This window comes from Mytilus edulis, chromosome 9 (genome assembly GCF_963676685.1).
Source record: "Mytilus edulis chromosome 9, xbMytEdul2.2, whole genome shotgun sequence".
Lineage (NCBI taxonomy): Eukaryota > Metazoa > Mollusca > Bivalvia > Mytilida > Mytilidae > Mytilus > Mytilus edulis.
The window spans coordinates 66121262-66146917 of NC_092352.1; the positions used below are offsets into that span (position 1 = coordinate 66121262).

The following is a 25656-nucleotide window of genomic DNA, read 5'->3' on the forward strand; positions in this document are numbered from 1 at the left end:
TCAGTAGAAGACAATGATATGCAGTCATTATTATGGTATAAATATGTGTCTCACTGTGAGTCCCATATATGTATTATAAGACAATATAATGATTAGCTAGTTCTCTATTTTCCTGGTAAAAATCTTGAAGTCATTGATACATGATTAGCTAGGTCTCTATTTTCCTGGTAAAAATCTTGAAGTCATTGATACATGATTTTTTTGGTACAAGTTGTTAATGACTTTGATCTGATTTTCAGTAAAAGCATGTACTTTCAGATCTGTACTTTTTTCTTTACTCTTTTTGTTACTTTTTTTATGTCCCCGCTGTTGCAGAGGGGGCAATGAGTTTTAACCTTGTCTGTGTTCCAAACCACTAGTTTCTGTTCTTTAACTTAATATAAAAAAGAAGATGTGGTATGATTGCCAATAAGACAACTATTGTAAATTCAGAAATTATTGCGTGCATTTATTATTGCGCTTTTATCATTTTAGACTATAATGCGATTTTAATTTTGTGCGACATGGCAAAAAAATCCTGTTTAATTCATATAAAATATTTCAAAATGCGAGTTTAAATTATTGCGATTATAACCCTGTCGCATTTTTCGCAATTATAAAATCATCCCAATAATTTCTGAATTTACTGTAACCATAAGATTCCAAATGAACCAGAAATTAACAGCTATGAAACTTATATAAGCAAGCACAGATAATATTTGAATCGGGTGGCATCATTTTCACAGTTCTCTATAGTTAAGTCCCTTTCTGCATCGAAAAAATAGCAGTTATTTTTGCACTCAACCAAATGTTATTCAACTTATTATACAAAATGCTTATTGTCAACAAACACAGATCAAGTTTGAATTTGAGTGTTGTCACTTTCATCGTTCTTAAGTTAATACCCTTTATAAATTGAAAGTTGATGAATTTGCCGTATACATGTAGTTACAAGTGGGAGCATCTGTATCCCATGGATTTTACTTCTTTTATTTTTGTGTTTTTAAGATGATTTTTGTCGAGCCTGCAACTTTTGTTGCAGAAAGCTCGACATAGGGATAGTGATCCGGCGGCGGCGGCGGCGTTAGCTTACTTCTTAAAAGCTTTATATTTTAGAAGGTGGAAGACCTGGATGCTTCATACTTTGTATATAGATGCTTCATGTTACAAAGTTTGCCGTCAGTCACATGTCCAATGTCCTTGACCTCATTTTCATGGTTCAGTGACCACTTGAAAAAAAAGTTCAAATTTTTTGTAATGTTGAATTCTCTCTTATTATAAGTAATAGGATAACTATATTTGATATGTGCGTACCTTGCAAGGTCCTCGTGTCTGTCAGACAGTTTTCACTTGACCTCCACCTCATTTCATGGATCAGTGAACAAGGTTAAGTTTTGGTGGTCAAGTCCATATCTCAGATACTATAAGCAATAGGGCTAGTATATTCGGTGTATGGAAGGACTGTAAGGTGTAAATGTCCAACTGGCAGGTGTCATCTGACCTTGACCTCATTTTCATGGTTCAGTGGTTATAGTTAAATTTTTGTGTTTTGGTCTATTTTTCTCATACCATATGCAATAGGTCTACTATATTTGTTGTATGGAATGATTGTTAAGTGTACATGTCTAGCGGGCAGATGTCATGTGACCTTGACCTCATTTTCATGGTTCAGTGGTCAAAGTTAAGTTTTTGAGTTTTGGTCTTTTTATCTAATGCTATATGCCATAGGTCATCTATATTTGGTGTATGGAAATATTTTATGATCTTTATGTCAGTCGAGCAGGTTTTATTTAACCGTGACCTCATTTTCACGGTTCATTGCACAGTGTTAAGTTTTTGTGTTTTGGTCTATTTTTCTTAAACTATAAGTAATGTGTCAACTATATATGTTGTATAGAAGCATTGTTAGCTGTACCTGTCTGCCTGGCATGGTTCATCTGACCTGGACCTCTTTTTCAAGGTTCATTGGTCTTTGTTTAGTTATCTTGGTTAATGTTAAGTTTATGTGACAGTTGTAATAAAGCTTAGCTTTATACTTAGGACTATCAACATAAAATCAATGATTAGTATAGAAGGCGAGACATTTCAGCGTGTGCACTCTTGTTATAGTTTATTCTTGCATTTGTGTTGTGCTGTATTGTCCCAGGTTTATAAGCTAAGTGTTAAATTATCAGATTTTTTCTTGGAACTAGAGGTATACCGGGTACATAAATAAATATATTTGGAGAAATGATGAAAAGTGTTGGTATGGTATCAAATTTTATTTACAGTTTATTATTGCACAATACAATGTAAAAAATAATTTACTTCTCTTTCATTCAACTTCTTCTCCTTAAAAAACATTTCTTTTTCAAAATGTATTCAAAGTACTATTCATGATGCAGTCCCATTTCTTGAATTTCTGTTGCTGTACAATAACAATAACATACATCTTGCAAAACATGCTATTTCTATTGAAATGTTTTTTTTACAAGTGCTATCTAGTAAGGTGTTTAAATTGCATGATAAAAATATAGAGAAACCTAAAAATGATCTTGGTATTTAAGCATTTGGGATCAGCACAGTAATGTACCAAAAATAATAGAGATAAAAATTTAGTAAAGCTCAAAAATGTATCTGTACTTCTTTTGATTGAGAAATAAGAATACATGTAATACATATGCAACTGTTTGCTATTACCATTAATACATTGTTGCCCAATAAATAAATGTAATTGATATCTTAACTGTCAATAGAATATTACATGATCTTCTTTATGGCATAAGAAACAGACACAGGGGAGATAATTACATCAATAACATATAAAATGCTATTTTTCACAATGTCAGATTAGATTAAGATTCATTTTCAACTGGTTTAATCAAAAGCTTGAAAATCAGTGCATTTATCCCTCTTTTCTACAATGACTTTTGGATGATTATGTATGAAGATTATTTGTATCAACTTTTATAAACAAATCACTGATATATATTTTTTAATCAGTTAGATATACAAGGATCTGACAACACTCCTTTTTACTTTTTTTTCCTTTCAAATTATTACATCAGCCAATGAAATTTCAGCCTTCAAATTTTTGAAGGTGTGTATTTCTGCAACAGAAGCAGAGGATTCCTGAATGGTTTATATAAAAATGCAAAGAAGAATGAATGCAACTTATTCAATTCCTTGTAAGCTAAGCTTGAATGTATATCTTTATCACATTAAGATACATAAAAATAGTTTTTTTCTGTAACTAAAATTACGCAAATTTAAAAAAATAATACATTAAATTAAGATATTCCATTTTTTATCATATAAAAATCTGCATGTGGTTATCTTTTGAAACAAAAGATAGAAAAAAGATAGAAATTTGTTGAAGAAAATGAAAGGCCAAAATTTTCACTCAATTCATCTCTAACAGTAGTACATGAAAATATATTTTTATTATATATTTGAATTAACTCGATGAAAAATAGCTTGTACGCAAATTTTCGTCATAAAAATCACTGTGGGATAAAAAATGTTGTATGCCGTTCAGTTTGAATATCTTGGCAGTAATCATAAAGTACCCTAATCTTCTTGTCCTGTCAGACTTGCTGTGAGACTTATGATTTATGTCTATAAACTTCACACAAAGTATTTGTACAGTATCAAATCTTTAACAAATAACATGATCTTTATAATAAATATATCTGCTATAAACAGGATGACATTATAATAAATTACTAGCATTATCAACCAAGTCTATGACCACCTCCTCCTTGATTTCCCCCTCCCATCCTCTGGCCTGCCCCTGCCCCTCCTCCTCCTTCTCCCCCACCTATACCACTCCATTGTGATACAAAAAATAACAATGCTGCAAATATAAGTCCAGGAAGGCCCATTAAAACTCCAGCTAATACGAAAGCTACTAATACAATGGGCTCCACAACATAAGGTCCAACATTAAATCTAGGCAGTCCAAAGCCTAACAGTTTTTGATTAGCCACAGTAAATACAGAAACACTTTGTCCTCCAGCTTGACCTTGCTGGTATGCACTGTTGTCATGCTGAACATACCCCTGGAAAGAAAAATCAAGGAAATGAGTAAAATAACAATAATCTAGGAATGTTTGTGTTTTTACAATTAGCTATATATAGTGTATTGTAGTTAAATAAATGTTTGCAAGTTTTTAATTTTTGCAAAAGCAAAACTGATCCTTTTCTTACATGTCCAATTTTCACCATAGTAAAAACAGATTTACGGAATTTTATGAATGTAATAGATGTATTTTGTTAATAAATTAATTCAAACAACAGATAAATGCTTAACTTCAATAACTAAATTGCAGACACAGACTTCTATGTTTGTTAAATTATGTTCTGATGTTGCTGTTTGCTTGACATTTTCACTACATCACCAATAAAAAAAATATAAAGTATCCATACAAACAGAAAAAGGTGGTAAAAAAACCAGAATGTCTTCCAAGTAGATAGAATTATTGAACTTTTGGATGTACTTAGATATAAGAAGATTTGGTATGAGACAACTCTCGATCAAACTCATAATTTATGAAAGTAAACCGTTACCATGATTACTGCATGTAAACAAATTTATTTCTTTATTTCAATATTAACCCTTTCCCTTTCATACATATTTTATTATTTATATTTGGAACCTTTTTTAAATTTTTTTTTATTAAAGAGCATTTTGTAATTTCATATATATATATATAATATGTAGATTTTCATTTTTTGTTTGTTAAACTTTTTGTTTCCAGAATTAATAAGACACAAATTTTTCATATTTTACAAATAATACTATGCAATGCCAAAACTCAGTATTAAATCAAATTATGAGCATGATGATTTTTTAATTTCAATAATATAAAATTATTCAATACAATGATTCATTGTAGCAAGACTATCCACTACATTTGTAGATATAGGAGTAGGACCAATTTAACTCACGTGTCTAGGTCTTGCTGAAGAAGGCCTGCTGGTCTTGATGAAGCAGTTCCACTCAATATAGGAGTAGGACCAATTTAACTCACCTGTCTTGGTCTTGCTGAAGTAGGCCTGCTAGATCTTGATGAAGCGGCTCCACTAGATATAGGAGTAGGACCAACTTAACTCACCTGTCTTGGTCTTGCTGAAGTAGGCCTGCTAGATCTTGATGAAGCAGCTCCACTAGATATAGGAGTAGGACCAATTTAACTCACCTGTCTTGGTCTTGCTGAAGTAGGCCTGCTAGATCTTGATGAACTCTGTTGTGCCCTGGGATCATCATCTGGTACTATATCACCATTACTTAAAATTTTTACCATGACGTGTGCTGAAATATGATACAGACATTATAAAATTTCTTTACTTTTTGATTGTTCATCAATCATCATGAAAATATTTTAAGATGGATTCATTAAAAATTGAAAATGGAGCAACCAATATTGGTCATGACAATAAAGTCTAGTTTGACATATTTATACACTGTTATTACTAAGTATTCAAACTCCTGTGATTTAATGGATCATTTTGAAAACAAGACTGTCACCTTTTTGGAAATATACATGTAGTTATCTTGTACCAATGTCGACTCATACCACTTAAACCAAACTGTACCACTGCTTACTCGTACCAAGGCAAATTCATACCATATATGCATTGACTTTGTAAACTCGTACCAACTTATTTAAATGCATTCAAATGGTGTGTAAATTAAGGAATTATATATACCAAGTTAAACTCTTTTCCTGGCAATCCTATTTCAACTGTTTATTTTTTTTGTCATGATTGTTTCCCATTTTCACGCTTTCAAATTATTCTACTTTCAAGTGTCTTTTGATAAGGTAAATATGTAGTTTTATTGACTTTTGCAAAACTGATATTCACTGAGGCCAAAAGTCAATTAAACCACATATTTATCGAAACAAAAGACAGTAATTGTTTTATTCCATATTCCATTTCCGAGAGAAATGAATTAATGGCAATTATTTACCAAAACCAATTGTACATCAAACGTTTTTTACCAAAATTATGCACGCAATGTTTTGTGCGTTGAATATACTTTTTCCGCAGGTGAATATGCTTTTTTATTCAAAATCCCATTCATATAGAAAAACTTACTAAAATTTTAACAACATGGAATAATCAGTGATATTTATATAATGATCTTTATGAACTTTCCTGCTTGCTGCAAATCATTTTTAAGTATAAATCCAATACACTTATAATATACTATCATTTAAAAATCAATGTTTAACAGTCACCAATATGTGCTAATATTAAAATTTCAAGTGTTATTCGGTCATTATAAGTGTTAATTATTCGGATAATAACGGTGTTATTTGGTCATTAGTGTTACCCTCACACTTAGTTCAAATAATTGTGACATCAGGCAAGGCTATTTTAATTTATGGTCTGAGACGCCTTCCTGCATCAATGTCGGATAAAAAACAGTCAAAATCGAAAAATACCCACAGCAAACATGATTATCTGGACTTCCTCACACTACGACCCAAATGAGACCCACTTTGCAGTGGTATGGGTTGTGAATGGTACGTACAAAATGTATATACAAGTTAATGTAAAGTTAAGACGGTTCTGATGCTACCCCAGGAGGGAGAGCGTTCCAATCCCTGATCGTTCTTGGATCCTGTAATCACTTCTGGATGCTGGAATTTGGAAACTTTTGTCGTGCATGTTCCTTGACAGTCATGTTGGTTGCATAAGACGACCCTCCTTTGTTGTATTCTATTTTATAGAGCATAGTTAGCCTTGCATCTTTTCGCCTTTTTTCCAGAGATGGCCAATCCAGGTGCTCAATCATTTTGCTGACACTTGAGTGATTATGTTGTTTATTGGAAACATATCTTGCTGCTCGTCTCTGTCAGGACCATCTATTACGGTTTAAAAGTATTGGTCCCATACTGGATTTGCATACTCTATTATTGGTCTTGCGAGGCTTTTGTATGCATTTTCTTTGACTGAGGTTGCTCCTATGTTTAGATTTTTCTTAAGGAAGCCTATTGTCTTATTGGCTTTATTGCATATGTTATTGATATGATCATTCCACTTCAGTTCGGATGTGAAGGTGCAACCAAGGTATTTAGCACTTTTGACAGGTTCAAGTTTGTGGCCATGCAATGTGTATGAAGTTGGAATGGTGTTGTTTTTGCAGCTGATGGTAAGAATGTTGCATTTGTTCGAATGGAAGGATTATTTTCCATTTGACTTCCCATGTTCCCAGTTCTAGGTCCCTCTGGAGATCGTTTGAATCTTTGTTAGATGAGATATGCTATTGTGTCATAAGCAAATAGGCGGACAGTGAATTTAATCCCATCTGGCATGTCGTTGATGTACCAAGTACAGAGCCTTGGGGAACTCCAGATTCTACATCAATATGTGATGAGCTCTCTCCATCCACTACTACTATACTACTTGCGTTGGATGGAATAAGAAGCTAGCAATCCATCTATTGGTGTTACCACTGATACGTATATACTGTAATGTTCTAGCTTGTGTACCAGGAGACTATGACCGACTTTGTCAAATGCCTTTGAAAGAACATCTGTCTGTTTACCTGCACTCAAATTTTTAGTGATGTCATCCACGAATTTGATTATTTGGGTTTCACACAAGTCTTTACTATAGAAACCATGTTGTACATGTAACTGATAGAGGATTTGATAAAGATCAGCATGTTTCATGAAATGACTTGTAACTATATGCTCTATACACCTTATCACTAATCCTGGCTGACCTGGCCGCTTGAACTTTTGACGTGAACAACAATCACTTTTCCATTGTGGCGTCAGATATTTTGTTTTATGACGTCAAAATTTTACAGGAACCTGTGTGATTTCCAGCAATGGCGGACAAATAGCGATAAGGTGTATTAGTTTGCAGCAGAATCTACAAGTTAGAGAGAATGAGATTGGTCAATAGATTTCTGCTTTATATCTTTCTCCTTTCTTCAAATTCTTGAATACTGGTGTTACGTTTGCATTTGATTTCTCCAGTCATTTGGGAGGGCCCTCATGGGGTTTTTGATTATGTGATTACTTGGCCGTTTTTTTAATGATTATTTGATTATTAAGCCAAATATTTCATGATTATTTGATTACCTAGGACTGTATTTTTAGTTTATGATTATTTGATTACTAAAGATAAGCAAATATTTAATGATTATGTGATTATATTGGCAAAAAAATGGTGATTATGTGATTACTAGGACCCCCCCATGAGGGGCATCATTTGGTACATCCCCTGTTTCTATCACAGGGGCTTGTTACAATTGCCGAGTTTACTATCCATACGAACCCCTAAAAAAACAGGGGTTCGTATGGATAGTAAACTCGGCAATTGTAACAAGCCCCTGTGGTCCTGTGGAGGCCGAAACGAAGTCATCTTGTTTCCAATTCGGATCGGGTGGACATGTATTCTAGGCCCTGTTTTCTACACTCAATGCTTAATTCTAAAAGTGTTAAGTTTATTTTTGCGTATTGAGCTAAAACCCAGTTACTTTTATCCATCACATTTACCTGATTTTCAACCACGTACAATAATACACCGGAAGTTTACATATCAGTGGGATTTGCGCCTTCTTTATTAGAGAGCAATTTCCGGGTTGAACATTCTACTAATTTGGTTTGTTTAAATGTCCTGTTCCACCCAATTCCAAAGTTAAATCACCTATAGTGTAGATGTTTTATTGTTCCTTTTTTTTCATGCATGTCAATCACTACAATTTTTAAAAAGACATTGTTTTATTTTACCAATAATGTCATTGTAGTGACAGTCATGACAGTGTTAGGCAAGCTACATAAACTTCATAAATAGACTTTGTTTCTTTGTTTATAAAACATGTAAAAATAAAATATTACGCATGTTACAAAAAAGCAAATTATTAGCACATTTTTGAAACCCCCATTTCGTTTGGACGATCAATGATTTTGAATGGGAGCATATACATGTAGATTGTAGTTGGACCCCCCTTTTTATTCTGGGTACCGGTTGGGAACCCCCCTTTTTTTTAAATGTCTGGATCCGCCCCTGACATAAGATGTAAAGCTTTATTCAAAGGTTGTATATGCAATACAAGTATGACATGATTTATTTCACTTGACTGGGCGGGTGTAACCGGTTCGCTTAATTAAGACCAGTCTATCTATAGACAGGTGTGTCGGGATAAACTCATCAATGAAGTGTCAAGTTATTCATCCCATATCATACATTCAGTTCATTTGTATATCTGTTTGGTGACACTGATAGATGATTTGAAATCAATTATAGTTATAATGGCCATCATCCTTATCACAAACATCTTCAAATAGACTGTCCTTATGCAAATATAATGTAAGCTTTGCCCTGATGCAAATATAATGTAAGCTTTGCCCGATCAGTTGAAGTTTGTATTGGCAATACAAACTTCAGCTCTGAAGAGCTTTTAAAACCAATTTTATAATAAAGAAACACATAGCAATATTATACAAACAGTAAAACTCAGTTTAATAGAAATCCAAGTCGGATGTCATAATATTTAACAATAGAAACTAAGCAAAATGACAATGATACATAAATTAACAAAGGACAACTAGCAGTTACAATGTACTGACATGCCAGTAAAAGCACACTTATAACATATATGTAACACTCAGAAAACGTGTCCTTCCCCCCAAATGTGTCCGATTCCCCCATACGTGTCCACGACTACACATAGACGTCACTGAACTGCAAAACATGTCTAGTTGTAAAACAGCGCCAAGGCGTGTCATTTTTTTAAGCACCCAAACGTGTCCAATTGTTCTCTTTATTACTGGAATTATCATTTGTGTCAATGTTATAAATACGTGGGTTATTTGGTTATTGCTGTTAATAAATACTCATTTTACAAATTCATTTAAGAATTGAATGCTCTTTTTTGTAAATTTATTGGGGTGTAAAAGCATTGACCAAAGTACATTTTGTATGAAGCGCGGAAGCGCTTCATACTTAAAATGTGCGCACGGTCAACGCTTTTACAACCCTATAAAGTTACAAAAAAAAGCATTCAATACTTATAATTACATTTTTACCTATAGGATCATGAAAACACGCCTTTTATCAAGTTTTTATTTCATTTACCTGTGCACTTTATTGTGGGACCTCGTGTCATCATGAATGAGAAGTTTTAATGAGTGATACAACTGCTTAAGGAATAACACATGATGTATCGTTAGCCAATCAGAATAACGTATAGTAATGAAACATACATCTAATGTAATTATTGAAAAATAGAAAAATAACTTTAGGCCTTTTTTTCTAAACTCACAGTATAACCTGAGTAAAATTGGGGGCTTTTGTTCTGCTATATTGCATGTAAATGCTAAGTTAAATTGTAGATATTCAATCAGACAACTCATGTAGGGAGAATGTCCCATTCTTTGTGCATTTTTAACATGAAGTCATAAAATAATCGTTTTCTACTAACTCTTATTTTTTTGTAGATTAAAATCCAAACTAGACTGTGTTAATACCGAATTACTGTAAAAATTTAGGCCCAATCTTAAAGTCCTGGTATAATAAAAGAACCTAACTTCAGTATAAAAAAGAAGATGTGGTATGATTGCCAATGAGACAACTCTCCACAAGGGACCAAATGACACATAAATTGACAGCTACTAGTACAAAAAATGTAGTATAGATGACAGTACAGCCTTCAACAATGAGCAAAGCCCATCCGCATAGTAAGCTTTAAAAGGCCCCCGAAATGACAAATGCATTTACTGCTAACATGATATCATTCAAATAATGCATGAAATATTTGGCACTGGACGTTATGTCTCTTGTTCGTGTGTCTTTAGTAATGTTCGAAACCTGAAATTTATTAAAAACAAAAAATGGTAACCAGTTCAAAATTTTACATGTTTTAGGAGCTTTTAAAATATCAGAACTGTTGAAAGAAGGGAAGCCAATTCTGCTGGAAAAAAACCATGCAATATTTGGATGAATATAAAAGGCATCAATGGAGTTTATTAGTACAAAATCATTTACATAGTAAACTATTAATTTAACAGTACAAGAAGTTTATGTATGCTTGCTAAAAATGTGCATGAAATGCCTGCAACTGGACAATAATCAATTTCAGTCAAAAGTCAATTTATATGTTACAGGTTAAAATTTGCAATATTTGTTTATGCTAATGGTTCACAACTGGCATTGAACAAATTACAACAATGACCACTTCCTCAACCGTATCCCCCATTATAGAATTGCTGTAAACGTTATTGATTTGGGACGGCCAGGCATGTATTAGCGCTAAAAGACGTGAGACGTTCTGTTGTGTAAAAGTGGACACGTTTTGACGAATAACAATTAGGGGACACGTTTGGGGAATATCAAATATTATGGACACGTCTGGGGAGAACAGACACGTTTGGGGGAATCTGACACGTCTGGGGGGAAGGACACGTTTGGGAGTGTTACATATACATAATGGTAATTTTATAATTATATGACAAAATATTTCTACATGTACTTTACAAGAAAATTTAACAATTCATTATATTTGTTTTCATCCTAGCCCTTCCCACTTAAAAATCATATTTTACAGATATCAAGATAGACAACTATGGGAAAACATAAAAAGAATAAGCATGGGCACAGATCCAGTTCAAGCAGTAGTTCAAGTTCATCTAGCTCTGATGATGAGAGTTATAAACATCTTCCAAAAGATCAGAGGAAAATGATGAAAAAGCAGAGAAAGATGATGAAAAAGGTATGCCATGATGGATTTTCTGAGTTTCTCTCTGCGTTGAAGACTCATTTGTGGCCTTCAGCAATTATCTGCGCTTTGGTCAGGTTGTTGTTTCTTTGACATATTTCCCTTTCCATTCTCAATTTGAGATTTGCTGTTAAACATTGATTACAACTACTGAAAAAGTATATGTACATACAAAAAATGTAGATTTTACATGCAAGGAATATTTGTCTCACAAATTAAAGAAAAGTGTGTACACATAATCATGATAATATTTGATGATCGACAGAAATTTCAGAAAAGAAAATTACCAAATATTCATGCACATTGTCAAACATCTATAGCTATATATCACATTTTGTATGTTCTTTTCCTGGAATTTATGAAAAGTTGAAAAAGTCATGCTATACCATGTGTACAATGTATATGGTCACAATGATGGTCATGTATTGATCGTATGCACTACAAAAAATGTAGTTTTTATACGACCCCAACATTTTTTGGGATCGTATAATGGTATGATGATGTCGTCGTATGCGTCGTTGTCCACGTAGTCTGCGTCGTCCGAAGACACATTGGTTTCGGGATAATAACTTTAGTTTAAGTGAATTGATCTTTATGAATTTTTTTCAGAAGGTTCAATACCACAAGAGGAAAATTGGGAATCGATTTTGGGGATGATGGTTCCAACCATTTAGGAATTAGACTAAATTTGCGTCGTATAATGGTATCATGTTGTCGTCTGTGTAGTCATCATCGTCAAAAGACGCATTTAGTTTCCGGACAATTACTTTTGTTTAAGTGAATGGATCTTTATAAATTTTTACCAGAAGGTTCAATATATACCACTAAAGAAAGGTTGGGATTGATTTCGGGGGGTATGGTTCCATAAGTTTAGGAATTAGGGGCCAAAAAAGAAGGCCCAAAATAAGCATTTTTGTAGTTTTCAAACAAGAGCATGTGTTTAAGTGTATGAAAAAAAACGAAAAAAAAGTTTTTCTGGTCAATGGACAATTAGGACAATTTAAAAGCACTGTAAGGGAGGTAATTCAAAAAACCTTGAACATACAATGTTGGGTATGTTCAGATTTACCTCCCTTACACTACTTGTAAATTATGTATAAAGAAATGTCAGGTTTTGGACTAATTGCAATAAAAGGGGTGGTGGTAGTAGTTTTCAGTTTCTTTCCAAATTTCTCAACTTTCAAATTTTTCAAAAGTTTTGAAGAAGAAATCTTTAATTGCACAATATTTTGCAATAGATTTGTAAGATCTTGACATTTGTTTTGTGTCAGAAACTCATATTATGTCCAAATTTTAATCACAACCCAAATTCAAAGCTGTATCAAGCTTGAATGTTGTGTCCATACTTACCCCAACTGTTCAGGGTTCAACCTCTGCGGTCATTTAAAGCTGCGCCCTGTGGAGCACCTGGTTATCATTTTTATGTACTTTTTGAATCTGAAATAACGTTTAAGATACAATGTTCATTTCTTAAAATAGCATATATACATATTTAATTGGTTTGGCAAGTGTTTAGCTCCATTGTCATGATTGTTTTTTTTATCATTGAAGTCATTATGTATTTAAGCATGCATGTAGAACATGCTTGACTCTTTTTGGAACAAAATTAAAATTCATCATGGAGAATTGGCTCCAGTAAGTATTGAAATTGCATGAAAAACATGTTTGATTATTATAAGCAATGTAAATTTCCTTTGTAATTTTCTTTGTTTTTATCAGATTTTCTTCTTATTTTTAAAAGTTGAAATGATCATTCATTATTACTCATTCAATGAATCAGACTCTTGTTCATGTTGTTGTAATTGAAAATATTTTCTTACTTAAAATTCATTATTCTTAAACATTGGTTTTTGGATTTGCTTCTCACCTTCTATGTAAATAAGAATGAAATAAAATGCTATATATTAGATACATATATGTATGATCTGTAGTGATTGCAAATAATGAAAACAAGGAAATGTAGAATCAAATAACATTAAAACAACACTAAGGACATGTACAATAATGTAGGAATATAAAGGAAATGGAAGAAAACAAATGAAGCAATGTAAAAAACAAAACTTTAACACTTAATTGACAAGTAACTAATAAACATTTGAAACTTTTTCTTCGTCATTAAGGGGGCTTGCGGGTCTAAATATTTTTAATAATTTAATATAGGATTTCTCTATATTTTTCTATAAATGAACTTTATCTTATACTTAATAGAAAAATAAAATTAAAAAATGGGGTCACGGTTCATTTACGCTCACAATCTGCCTTCGAAAGAAGCACACATTTTTGTAAAGGTGCCTTTTTTCTGTTGAACTAATAGGAGAAATAAGGGTAATATGGAAATAATAAAAGAACTTAATTACAGATATTGCTCAAAATTTACAATAGTTTAGTTTAAGTACAGCTTATTTGAAACTTATAATAAAAAATATAGGTCACCGATGAGTTAAAAAAGATATTTCAATTTTAATGCCAAAAACTGGCATTTTTGCATCAAAGGGAGATAATTTGGAGCTTTTTATACAACTGCAAAAATGAAAAATTTTTGGATGTATATTGAATTGGTATCACGTTGGCGTCGTCGTCATTGTTGTCCGAAGACATTTGGTTTTTGCATTCTAACTTTAGTAAAAGTAAATAGAAATCTATGAAATTTAAACACAAGTTTTATGACCATAAAAGGAAGGTTGGGATTGATTTTGGGTGTTTTGGTCCCAACAGTTTAAGAATTAGGGGCCAGAAGGATCCAAAATTAAACTTTGTTTGATTTCATCAAAAATTAACTATTGGGGTTCTTTAAAATTTGATATGCCGAATCTAACTGTGTATGTAGATTCTTAATTTTTGGTCCCGTTTTCAAATTGGTCTACATTAAGGTCCAAAGGGTCCAAAATTAAACTTAGTTTGATTATAACTAAAATTGAATTCTTGGGGTTCTTTGATATGCTGAATCTAAACATGTACTTAGTTTTTTGTCGAGCCTGCAACTTTTGTTGCAGAAAGCTCGACATAGGGATAGTGATCCGGCGGTGGCGGCGGCGGCGGTGTTAGCTAACTTCTTAAAAGCTTTATATTTTAGAAGGTGGAAGACCTGGATGCTTCATACTTTGTAGATAGATGCCTCATGTTACGAAGTTTCCGTCAGTCACATGTCCAATGTCCTTGACCTCATTTTCATGGTTCAGTGACCACTTGAAAAAAAAGTTCAGATTTTTTGTAATGTTGAATTCTCTCTTATTATAAGTAATAGGATAACTATATTTGATATGTGCGTACCTTGCAAGGTCCTCATGTCTGTCAGACAGTTTTCACTTGACCTCGACCTAATTTCATGGATCAGTGAACAAGGTTAAGTTTTGGTGGTCAAGTCCATATCTCAGATACTATAAGCAATAGGGCTAGTATATTCAGTGTATTGAAGGACTGTAAGGTGTACATGTCCAACTGGCAGGTGTCATCTGACCTTGACCTCATTTTCATGGTTCAGTGGTTATAGTTAAATTTTTGTGTTTTGGTCTGTTTTTTTCATACTATATGCAATAGGTCTACTATATTTGTTGTATGGAATGATTGTGAGGTGTACATGTCTAGCGGGCAGATGTCATGTGCCCTTGACCTCATTTTCATGGTTCAATGGTAAAAGTCAAGTTTTTGAGTTTTGGTCTTTTTATTGTCGAGCCTTCGACTTTAGTCGAAAAAGCGAGACTAAGCGATCCTACATTCCGTCGTCGTCGGCGTCGTCGTCGGCGGCGTCCACAAATATTCACTCTGTGGTTAAAGTTTTTGAAATTTTAATAACTTTCTTAAACTATACTGAATTTCTACCAAACTTGGACAGAAGCTTGTTTATGATCATAAGAAAGTATCCAGAAGTAAATTTTGTAAAAATAAAATTCCATTTTTTTCGTATTTTACTTATAAATGGACTTAGTTTTTCTGCGAGGAAACATTACATTCACTCTGTGGTTAAAGTTTTTAAAATTTTAATAACTTTCATAAACTATCCTTGATATGTACCAAACTAGGACAGAAGCTTGTTTATGATCATAAGATGGTATCAAGAAGAAAATGTTGTGAAAATAAATTTCCACTTTTCCGTATTTTACTTATAAATGGACTTAGTTTTTTCTGCGAGGAAACATTACATTCACTCTGTGGTTAAAGTTTTTTAAAATTTTAATAACTTTCATAAACTATCCTTGATTTGTACCAAACTTGGACAGAAGCTTGTTTATGATCATAAGATAGTATCAAGAAGAAAATTTTGTAAAAATAAATTTCCACTTTTCCGTATTTCACTTATAAATGGACTTTGTGGTTAAAGTTTTTAAAATTTTATAATGTTCTTAAACTATCCTGGATTTCTACCAAACTTAGACAAAAGCTTATTTCTGATCATAAGATATTATTCAGAAGTAAATTTTGTAAAAAAAAAAATCACTTTTTCCGTATTTTACTTATAAATGGACTTAGTTTTTCTTCCAGTTAACATTACATACAGTCTGCAGTTAAAGTTTATAAAACATTTATTAGATTCATAAACTATCCTGGATTTTTTTTACCAAACTTGGAAGCTTCTTTCAATCAAAAGACAGTATTGTGAGGGAAATTTTTATTGATGTTTTTCCTCATTTTTGTTGAGTCTGCGATTAACAGAAAAAGTAGGCGAGACACCGGGTTCCGTGGAACCCTTACGAATTTTCTAATACTATATGCCATAGGTCAACTATATTTGGTGTATGGAAATATTTTATGATGTTTATGTCAGTAGTGCAGGTTTCTTTGACCGTGACCTCATTTTCACGGTTCATTGCACAGTGTTAAGTTTTTGTGTTTTGGTCTATTTTTCTTAAACTATAAGTAATAGGTCAACTATATATGTTGTATAGAAGCATTGTTAGCTGTACAGGCCTCTACAATAACTTTTTTTTTAACTTGTCCTGTAGGACAAGTACTAACCAAAATGAACTTGTCCGAATGGAATTTTACTTGTCCGAAAAATAATTGTGAACTTTTTTTTTCTTTTAAAAATATAGTTAATTTTTATGTTAATGGCTTGCACAAAGTGAAATAAAAGAATATAACAGTTATAGTTTATATATTTATTATCTAGTGACATCCTAGTCAAAAATGGCTACTGCATTTAGTCAAAAGGGTTCTAATTATGTAGTTGTCATCAATGTCATCATCAGAGTGAGTCTGTTCCATGTCAGGATCTGGTAGTGCTCTCAATCCTCTAAACTCATGAGGGTTGAAGCCTGGTCTTTTCTGTCTTTCACTTGACCACCAGTGATTGAAGACTGAGTTTGTGAGCAACTAATGTATCTTTTCTGAAAGCACTTGTTCCTATGAACATAGTGCAATTTCTATCTGCTAAATCAGGATAGTTGTTACACGTTTGGCATATCATAGATTTTGATTTTGACTCGTCAACCTTCCCGGCCATCATCGTCCGTATGAACAGCATTTTTTAACCCAAGGAATTCCTCTTCCCAGCTCGGTAAATACGTCCTCTGTCTTTTAAGCTCGTATTCTTTCTTCCTTTCTTTATACTCTTCTTCGTCTTTTGTTTTTTTCTTTTTCCCAGATGTAGTGAAACCAAATTTTGTTAAGGTAAGTCCATGTTTGTATCGAAGGGGTTTGTTTATAAAATGTTCGTTTCAGTCAATATTGTTATTTTAATCTCAAAGCTGAGTTCCGTATCTTTAAAGCGCATCACTGATAAAGTTTCTCCACTGGAGGTTGTTCTAAATGATCGGAGGAAGATTCAGTAGTAAGAGTGTCGATGACTGGTTTACGTTTACAGAATGTGTTTTTTCTATGCCGAAGTATATGACAAGACAACAGTTTAAATTTATTATCGATTGATTTTGTAATCTTATAAGGAAGTACACCACTAATTAATGGCCCCATTGCTTTCTATGTTAAATTCCTCAATTTCGAGTGGTCACAGCTCTTTTATCTTAAGTTCAAATCAAGTGACAATCATTGCATGTCAAAGCAACACCTTCTGGTGTCCTGTACTGAAAAAATCAACATACCTTACATTGCATATAAGAAAGAACTGGTTCCCGGAACTTCGGATGTACCAAAACAGGTACTTCCGATCTGACAAAAAGGCAAAATGTACCCTCCTTTTTAAATTTCATGCCATTTTTTTATTATTCAAATTTATCAGTCAACAATTGTTCTGAAATGATCACCAGTCATGCAGCTTTCATTTGATACCAAAATTAATAAAATATTCTAAATATATTGAAAGTTATGTCCATGCGTAGGAACTATTTTGTGTTAAATATGTACTACTTTCTGGTATGTGCTTTCTGGCCGGGCCTGAATTAGTGGTGTTACACCTATAACAGAACCAAACTTGCTATATTGAGCATTACTTTATTTCATTCTATGATCTATTTCAAGCAATAAAAACATATAAAGCTTTAGTCCAAATACTATTTTATTAATTTTAAGCTCAAATTGGACTGGTAGTAACATATGGGTTATTCAAAGAAAACTGCATATGGATATTACCATTGGCCAATATACCTTTTTTATTCTCAATATTATTGTTTTATTTATTAATTTCTATTAATAGGAAAGCTATGTGCTTACTAATAGTCATATTTGTATTAGAGGTTCTTCATTAAATAAAAATATATCAGTTAAAACTTAAGACATAAATGAGAAATTATCCCCCCTTTTTTCTTGAAACTGGAAAAGGGCTTTTTTTTTGTATATACCATAATTCTGTGGTAAAACATAGATTAATAAGAGCAATTTATATATCTCTCAGCTAGATAACTTGCTAAACTGGTTCAAAATTGCATGTACAGTGAGATTTTAGAATTCTTATATGAGTATGTACCATTTGCCTTGATTGTAAAAGGCTACCATAAGAAAAACAAAAAAACTTGAAAAATCATAAGATTATTTTGACCAAGAGCTATTTTGTTCCATATACAAGTCATAAAATACTTGTTTTATTGATTTCAATCAGAAAAAATGCAAGAATAAGAACTTGGAGTCAAGTCTTAACTGCATGCATGCTGTATGACCATAAAAGGCTAACATACTTGAGTATGCCAATTTAAGAGCTTAAATTTCCCATAAGCAGGACGGTTGACCAAAAAAGATGATTAAACATGATTCTTACATCAAATTGGACTTATTTTCATTGGAATAGGTACAACTTCTAAAAATTGGATTTCGGGTGATTCTCTGTAATAGGAAGTACACCACTAATTAATGGCCCCATTGCTTTCTATGTTAAATTCCTCAATTTCGAGTGGTCACAGCTCTTTTATCTTAAGTTCAAATCAAGTGACAATCATTGCATGTCAAAGCAACACCTTCTGGTGTCCTGTACTGAAAAAATCAACATACCTTACATTGCATATAAGAAAGAACTGGTTCCCGGAACTTCGGATGTACCAAAACAGGTACTTCCGATCTGACAAAAAGGCAAAATGTACCCTCCTTTTTAAATTTCATGCCATTTTTTTATTATTCAAATTTATCAGTCAACAATTGTTCTGAAATGATCACCAGTCATGCAGCTTTCATTTGATACCAAAATTAATAAAATATTCTAAATATATTGAAAGTTATGTCCATGCGTAGGAACTATTTTGTGTTAAATATGTACTACTTTCTGGTATGTGCTTTCTGGCCGGGCCTGAATTAGTGGTGTTACACCATAACAGGTCAAATTAAATAACATTTTTAAAACCTTATTGATTAACGAATTTCGTTTGATCATCAGAGTGGGATTTAAATTATTTTCTACAGATTATTTTACTTGTCCCATCGGACAAGCTCTACTGGGGTTTTACTTGTCCGCCCCTTTTTACCTCTGGTAGCGGACAATCAGACAAGCGTTAATGTCGAGCCCTGCTGTACATGTCTGCCTGGCATGGTTCATCTGAGCTTGACCTCATTTTCATGGTTCATTGGTCTTTGTTTAGTTATCTAGGTTAATGTTAAGTTTATGAGACAGTTGTAATAAAGCTTTATACTTAGGACTATCAACATAATATCAATGATTAGTATAGAAGGCGAGACATTTCAGCGTGTGCACTCTTGTTTTATTATGGGCCCAGTTTTCAAGTTGGTCCAAATTGGGGTTCAAAATTAAACTTTGTTTGATTTCAACAAAAATTCAACATATGGGGTTCTTCAATATGCTGAATCTAACCATGTATTTAGATTTTTAATATTTAGGACCTGTTATAAAATTGGTCCACATTTAGGTGTAAGGGACGACATCAAAAGATTGATGTAGGATAAAAAACTTAAATCGAATAGTTTGGGGGTGGGTGGGTGGGGGGTCAACATAGCTGAAAGTTTTGTTAATCTAAAATCGATTTTACATATACCCATATAGGTAAATCAATTTTTCCCAAATTAAGTTAAGAAGGGGGGTAGGGGGGTCAGCGAAAAAACTATATGAATTAAGTTTTTTATCCTACATTGAACTTTTGATGTCGTCCCTAAAGGGTCCAAAATTGAACTTTATTTGATTTCATCAGCAAATTGAATTCTTGGGGTTCCTTGATAAGATGAATCTATCCATGTATTTAGATTTTGGATATTGGAATACCACAAAGGGATGGTAAGAATTGTCTTTAGGAGTTATGGCTCAACCGTTAAAGAATTAGGTGCAAAAAAGGGGGAAAAGGGTTTCCAGGTTAATGGACAATTACTTAAGTACAAAACATAATTTAAAAGCAGTATAAGGTTTGTAATTGAAACTCATTTTGATAGCTCACCTAAATTGCTCTTAGATAGTGTATATTGGAAATTTGCCAAAAACTTTGTTATTAATAAATTCCATTGGAAATTTGCCAAAAACTTTAGTTCAATGAACTTCATTGGAAATTTGCCAATATAAAATGTTGCATTGGAGTTATCTTTCTTTGTCCAGAATAGTAGTCAAATCAACTTAAATCATGACTGTATGACATTTTATATTTTATGCTGTAGTTAAAGTCATAAGAAACGAGTGACCAGTGAAAAATAATGTTCTTCCAATTCTTGAACCAATGCATACAAACATTATTTATGTGTCTTCTGTTCAAGAATTTTTCATTTTTTTCGCATAAATTTCGTATAATCATCAATTTTTTTTTCAATCGGTCAGTGTTGTTGTGAAAATATGGCAGGTAATTAAAGTTCGTGTTTGAAGCCAAAGTTTAAAGATTGTCACCTGTTTGTCAACAATCAACAAAAAATCAACAAAAAAGCATGGAAATTGAGCACGTGTTTAACATGTAAATTCAGATTTATAGTTTATTTTAAGGACATCCATGCGTATTGCGATCACCGGATTTTTACGAGATTGGTCACACTGAGGTCACTTTGCATACAGAAAATATGTCGGGGGAATTGCTTCCAGGAAGCAATTAAAATAAAGTAAACTTCTTCTAAATATGAATGAATTAAAGTATTTTCTTCAGAAAAAAGTTTATGTACATAAGTTTTATAATGAAAACTATCCATTGAGTTATAAAAAACATATGCATTATTTTTTTTTAATTTGAGGTTTCTTATGACTTTAAATGAGTAGTTATTGTTGAAAACTCCATTAGAAATTTGAATTGAGATCATTTTTGGAATAAGGGAAAGGGGGAGGTGAACAAAAATTGGTAGGGTTTCATTTTTTCTATTTCAGATTTCAGAAATGAAAAAGAAAATTTCTTCAAATATCAAAGGATTAATAATCAACAGCATAGTGAATTGCTCAAAAGCAAAAAAAACAAACATTTTAAGTTCGTTAGACCACATTCATTCTGTGTCAGAAACCTATGCTGTGTCAACTATTTAATCACAATCCAAATTCAGAGCTGTATCCAGTTTGAATGTTGTGTCCATACTAGCCCCAACTGTTCAGGGGTCCACTGGTTCAATGATATCTACATTTAAAAATAATCTTGAGCCAAAACAAATTGATTTTGTTGAATGATTTTTGTACCATATGATAAAGTAACAACTACTTAAGGTAATAAATAAAATTTGCAATGAAAAACAAATGTTTAATTTTTTTCTGAAAATTTTATACCCTTGAGCCTCCTTAAGTGGAAAAGTAGACAGTGCTTTAATGTTAAATTCAAATGTTAGGGGTATGCTAGAAAAATGAAATAGGTTAATTTATTTAATTGTAAGAAATAGCTTATAAAGGGATAATACATATCTGTAAGTATTTTAGAACTTTAAATTTGTTTTGGAAACATAGACAATAAGTTATATGAAGGAACACCATTTTCATTTGTGACCAACTTATGTTTTATCATTTTTAGGCAGGACATCATGGCAAAGGTTATCCTGCACAGCCTGGATACCCAGGTTATCCTACAGGAGCAGTTCCACCACCAGCACAGCCTGGATACCCAGGTTATCCTACAGGAGCAGTTCCACCACCAGCACAGGGTTACCCAGGAGGTATGCCAGCTGGTGGCTATGCTCCACCGCCAGGAGGATTTGCTCAACCAGCTGGAGGCTATGCTCCACCACCTAGTGGTTACCCAGCAGGAGGAGCTTATCCACAAGCTCCAAACCCATCTTACCCAGCAGCTGGAGGCTATCCTCAGCAGGGTTTTCAACGTAAGTTTTAAATATATTTTTTCTCACCATTGATGAAACTCACAAAAAATGAGACCTAGACATGCTTATTTAGCAGAGATGGCTGTGCCAGAATAAATATTTTACATATTTATGCCCCACCTACGACAGTAGAGGGGCATTATGTTTTCTGGTCTGTGGCTCCGTTAGTCTGTTCGTTCATCCGTTCGTCTGTGCGTCCGTTCAGGTGAAAGTTTTTGGTCAAGCTGAAGTCCAATCAACATGAAACTTAGTACACTTGTTCCCTATGATATGATCTTTCTAATTTAAAATTAGACTTTTGAACATAATTTCACAGTCCACTGAACATAGAAAATGAAAGTGGGAGTTTCAAGTTAAAGTTTTTGGTCAAGGTAGTTTTTGATGAAGCTGAAGTCCAATCAACTTGAACTTAGTACATATGTTATTTATAGTATAATCTTTCTAATTTTAATGTCAAATTAGATTATTACCCAATTTCACAGTCCATGCAACATGGAAAAGGATAGTGAAAGTGGGACATCTGTGTACTTTAGACACATTCCTGTTTTCTTTATTTTAAGAGGTAGATGACCTGAATACTTTATACTACATGTTCAGTTGCATTGTGTTCTGAAGTTTCTCAACTGTCATGGTCAAATATATATTTTAGATACAGTTGTACTGTAAGCAACATGTTATCTTTTATTTAGGGTAAGGTGTACATGTCCATATGGCTAGAGTCATATGACAATGACCTCAATTTCATGGTTAATTGGGTTATGTTGTGATTTCATGGTTAGGTTCTTTTCTCAGATACATTTTTTATAAAAAAAAAAATGGAACATGTACTCTATATTTGGTGTATCTTCCCTATGAAATGATCTTTCTATATTTTAATGGCAAATTAGAGTTTTGACCCAAATTTTACAGTCCACTGAACATAGAAAATGATAGTGAGAGTGGGGTGTCTGTGTACTATGGACAAATTCATGCTTCTGTTTTAATTTTAAAAAGCCTTTGTAATTTAGTTTCATAAAGATCAGATACTCATAGAATAATAATAAATAATAAATATCTGTCCCCTTTCTAATAAATATTCAAACTGAACAGACTGAAAAAAAATTGAGATCAGTATATATCATGTATATTGCTGCCTCAATAGATTAAAGTATATATATAAGATTACTTATATAATGACACTTTTTATTTACAGCTCCACCACCAGCAGGTTATAATCCAGGAGGTAAGTTTATCTAAGTTTACCTTAGTTATAAATATTTTGTGGTGAAGAAAGGGACAGATTTATGAGTGCCAAGTTTGAAAATGCATGAAAATGAAAAAAAAAAAATGAAATTTTGCAGGACTGATTATGAAGAACAGATGGTTCCTTAAAAAGTTGATTCTAGAAAACTATTATCTATATTTCTAAAGCCTCAGATTACAAAAAAAAACCTGCCTCTCTTTCATAGTATTTTTTTGTATCCCAGCAAATGGGGAGGGGGGGGGGGGTGTATTGTAGGAACACTTTGTCTCTCTGTCCGACCATGTTCCTTTTTAAACATGACTCCTTCTAAATGGCTTGACAGATATTGATGAAATATAACACAGTTGTAGAAACCTTATATGAGAATGTGCATACATTTTTATATAAGTCTTGTTCCAACATGTTGACAGATAAATAATTAAATGTACTTACTTCAATGTTGTAATAATTGGTAAAAGTCTCTCGCACCATCTAAATAACTTAACGGATATTGTAGGGTACTACCTGAGGATATGCATGTTTTAATGAACAAAATCCTTCATCTTCATGCTTAAGAAAGATAATCCAACTTATTTCAAATTTGCAGTGTTTGGTCTCTTGTGCTAAAGGGAGATAATCTAACTGGCTTTATATTTCAAAATTGCAGTGTGTGGTCTCTTGTGCTAAAGGGAGATAATCCAGCTTGCTTTAGATTTCAAAATTGCAGTGTGTGGTCTCTTGTGCTAAAGGGAGATAATCCAACTGGCTTTATATTTCAAAATTGCAGTGTGTGGTCTCTTGGCTAAAGGGAGATAATCCAACTTGCTTTATATTTCATAATTGCAGTGTGTGGTCTCTTGTGCTAAAGGGAGAAAATCCAACTTGCTTTAGATTACAAAATTGCAGTGTGTGGTCTCTAGTGCTAAAGAGAGATAATCCAACTGGCTTTATATTTCAAAATTGAAGTGTGTGGTCTCTTGTGCTGAAGGGAGATAATCCAACTTGCTTTATATTTCAAAATTGCAGTGTGTGGTCTCTTGTGCTAAAGGGAGATAATCCAACTTGCTTTACATTTCAAAATTGCAGTGTGTGGTCTCTTGTGCTAAAGGGAGATAATCCAACTTGCTTTATATTTCAAAATTGCAGTGTGTGGTCTCTTGTGCTAAAGGGAGGTAATCCAACTTGCTTTATATTTCAGTGTGTGGTCTCTTGTAAGCGTACTTGGTCCCAAAAGACATGATATTGACAAAACTTTTGACCCTTAAGTCTTGTAGAACACTATTGAGAATGTTCATATAACACAATAAAATTTCTGTTAATATGTTAGAGGGGAATATGTCTCCTCAAAGACTGAAATAGTTTTGCTTGTTTTTTGGTAGATTTTTTGTTTTTTTTTTATTTTCAGTACAACAATATATTTTGGGTGATACATTAAACATCAATCATCTTGATCATAGGTAAATTTCAACACGGGAAGAAGTATGATTCATTGATCTACCTTGTACCAAATTTATCAGAATTATAAACCCCCTCACCTTATTTTATAGGACTTCCTGCTGCAGGTTACAATCCTGGAGGTCAGTAAATCTTGGTCTAAGAACTGTTTAGTGTAGTTTTATTTTCAGCCTTGGCATATTTGCATACATGATAATGAAATTGTCAAATGAATTTTAAATAAATTAATATTGAAAAAAGTACTGGTTTCTTCAAAAGTTTAGATAAATTTATCATAGTTTTTTTTAATGAAAGGTCACAGACAAAAACAACAACATGTATGCATAAAACTTCCCCAATTATCATTATCATGATGCATGTAAAAATATCTCCTGCTTTATACCCTTAGAAAATACCATACATAATTTAGCTTTTTGAACTGTCAGATATTATTGTTAATTTACCCTTAACAGAGGGCAAATTGTAAGAATGTATGTACAATATCACTAGACATTTATTTAAAACACAATTCAATTTTTTTTTAAATCAAATCTTGTGAAAGATGAACAATTTGAAACACAATTTAATAGATATCAGCCATGTTTCTATGTTAATTCCTTCCTTATGTACTCATGCCTAATGTTTGGAAATACAATGTATATACAGATAGTTGGCAATGGAAAAAGAAACACAAAATTTTCTGTGATAAGAA

At 32.8% G+C, this 25656-nt stretch overlaps 2 protein-coding genes across 3 annotated transcripts in view; one reads left to right on the top strand and one right to left on the bottom strand.

Moving 5' to 3' along the window:
* Positions 1–2225: 2225 nt before the first annotated feature.
* LOC139488828 (protein FAM241B-like) lies at positions 2226–8556 on the bottom strand. Its single transcript, XM_071274770.1, has 3 exons — positions 8478–8556; positions 5160–5272; positions 2226–4019 (listed from the first exon to the last, which is right to left on the bottom strand). Exons 2-3 carry the CDS (start codon positions 5262–5264, stop codon positions 3693–3695), a joined length of 432 nt encoding a protein of 143 aa, XP_071130871.1. The 5' UTR covers positions 5265–5272; positions 8478–8556; the 3' UTR covers positions 2226–3692.
* Positions 8335–25656, top strand: part of LOC139488826 (annexin A7-like) — a 34922-nt gene continuing 17600 nt past the window's right edge. The window contains exons 1-5 of one of the 2 annotated variants that reach the window (XM_071274763.1): positions 8335–8583; positions 11528–11692; positions 21985–22288; positions 23481–23510; positions 25058–25087. In XM_071274763.1, the coding sequence (XP_071130864.1) occupies positions 11546–11692; positions 21985–22288; positions 23481–23510; positions 25058–25087 (511 nt within the window). In that variant the 5' untranslated portion in view covers positions 8335–8583; positions 11528–11545. The remainder of the gene's footprint in view (positions 8584–11527; positions 11693–21984; positions 22289–23480; positions 23511–25057; positions 25088–25656) is intronic. The other variant, XM_071274764.1, reaches the window with a different exon arrangement.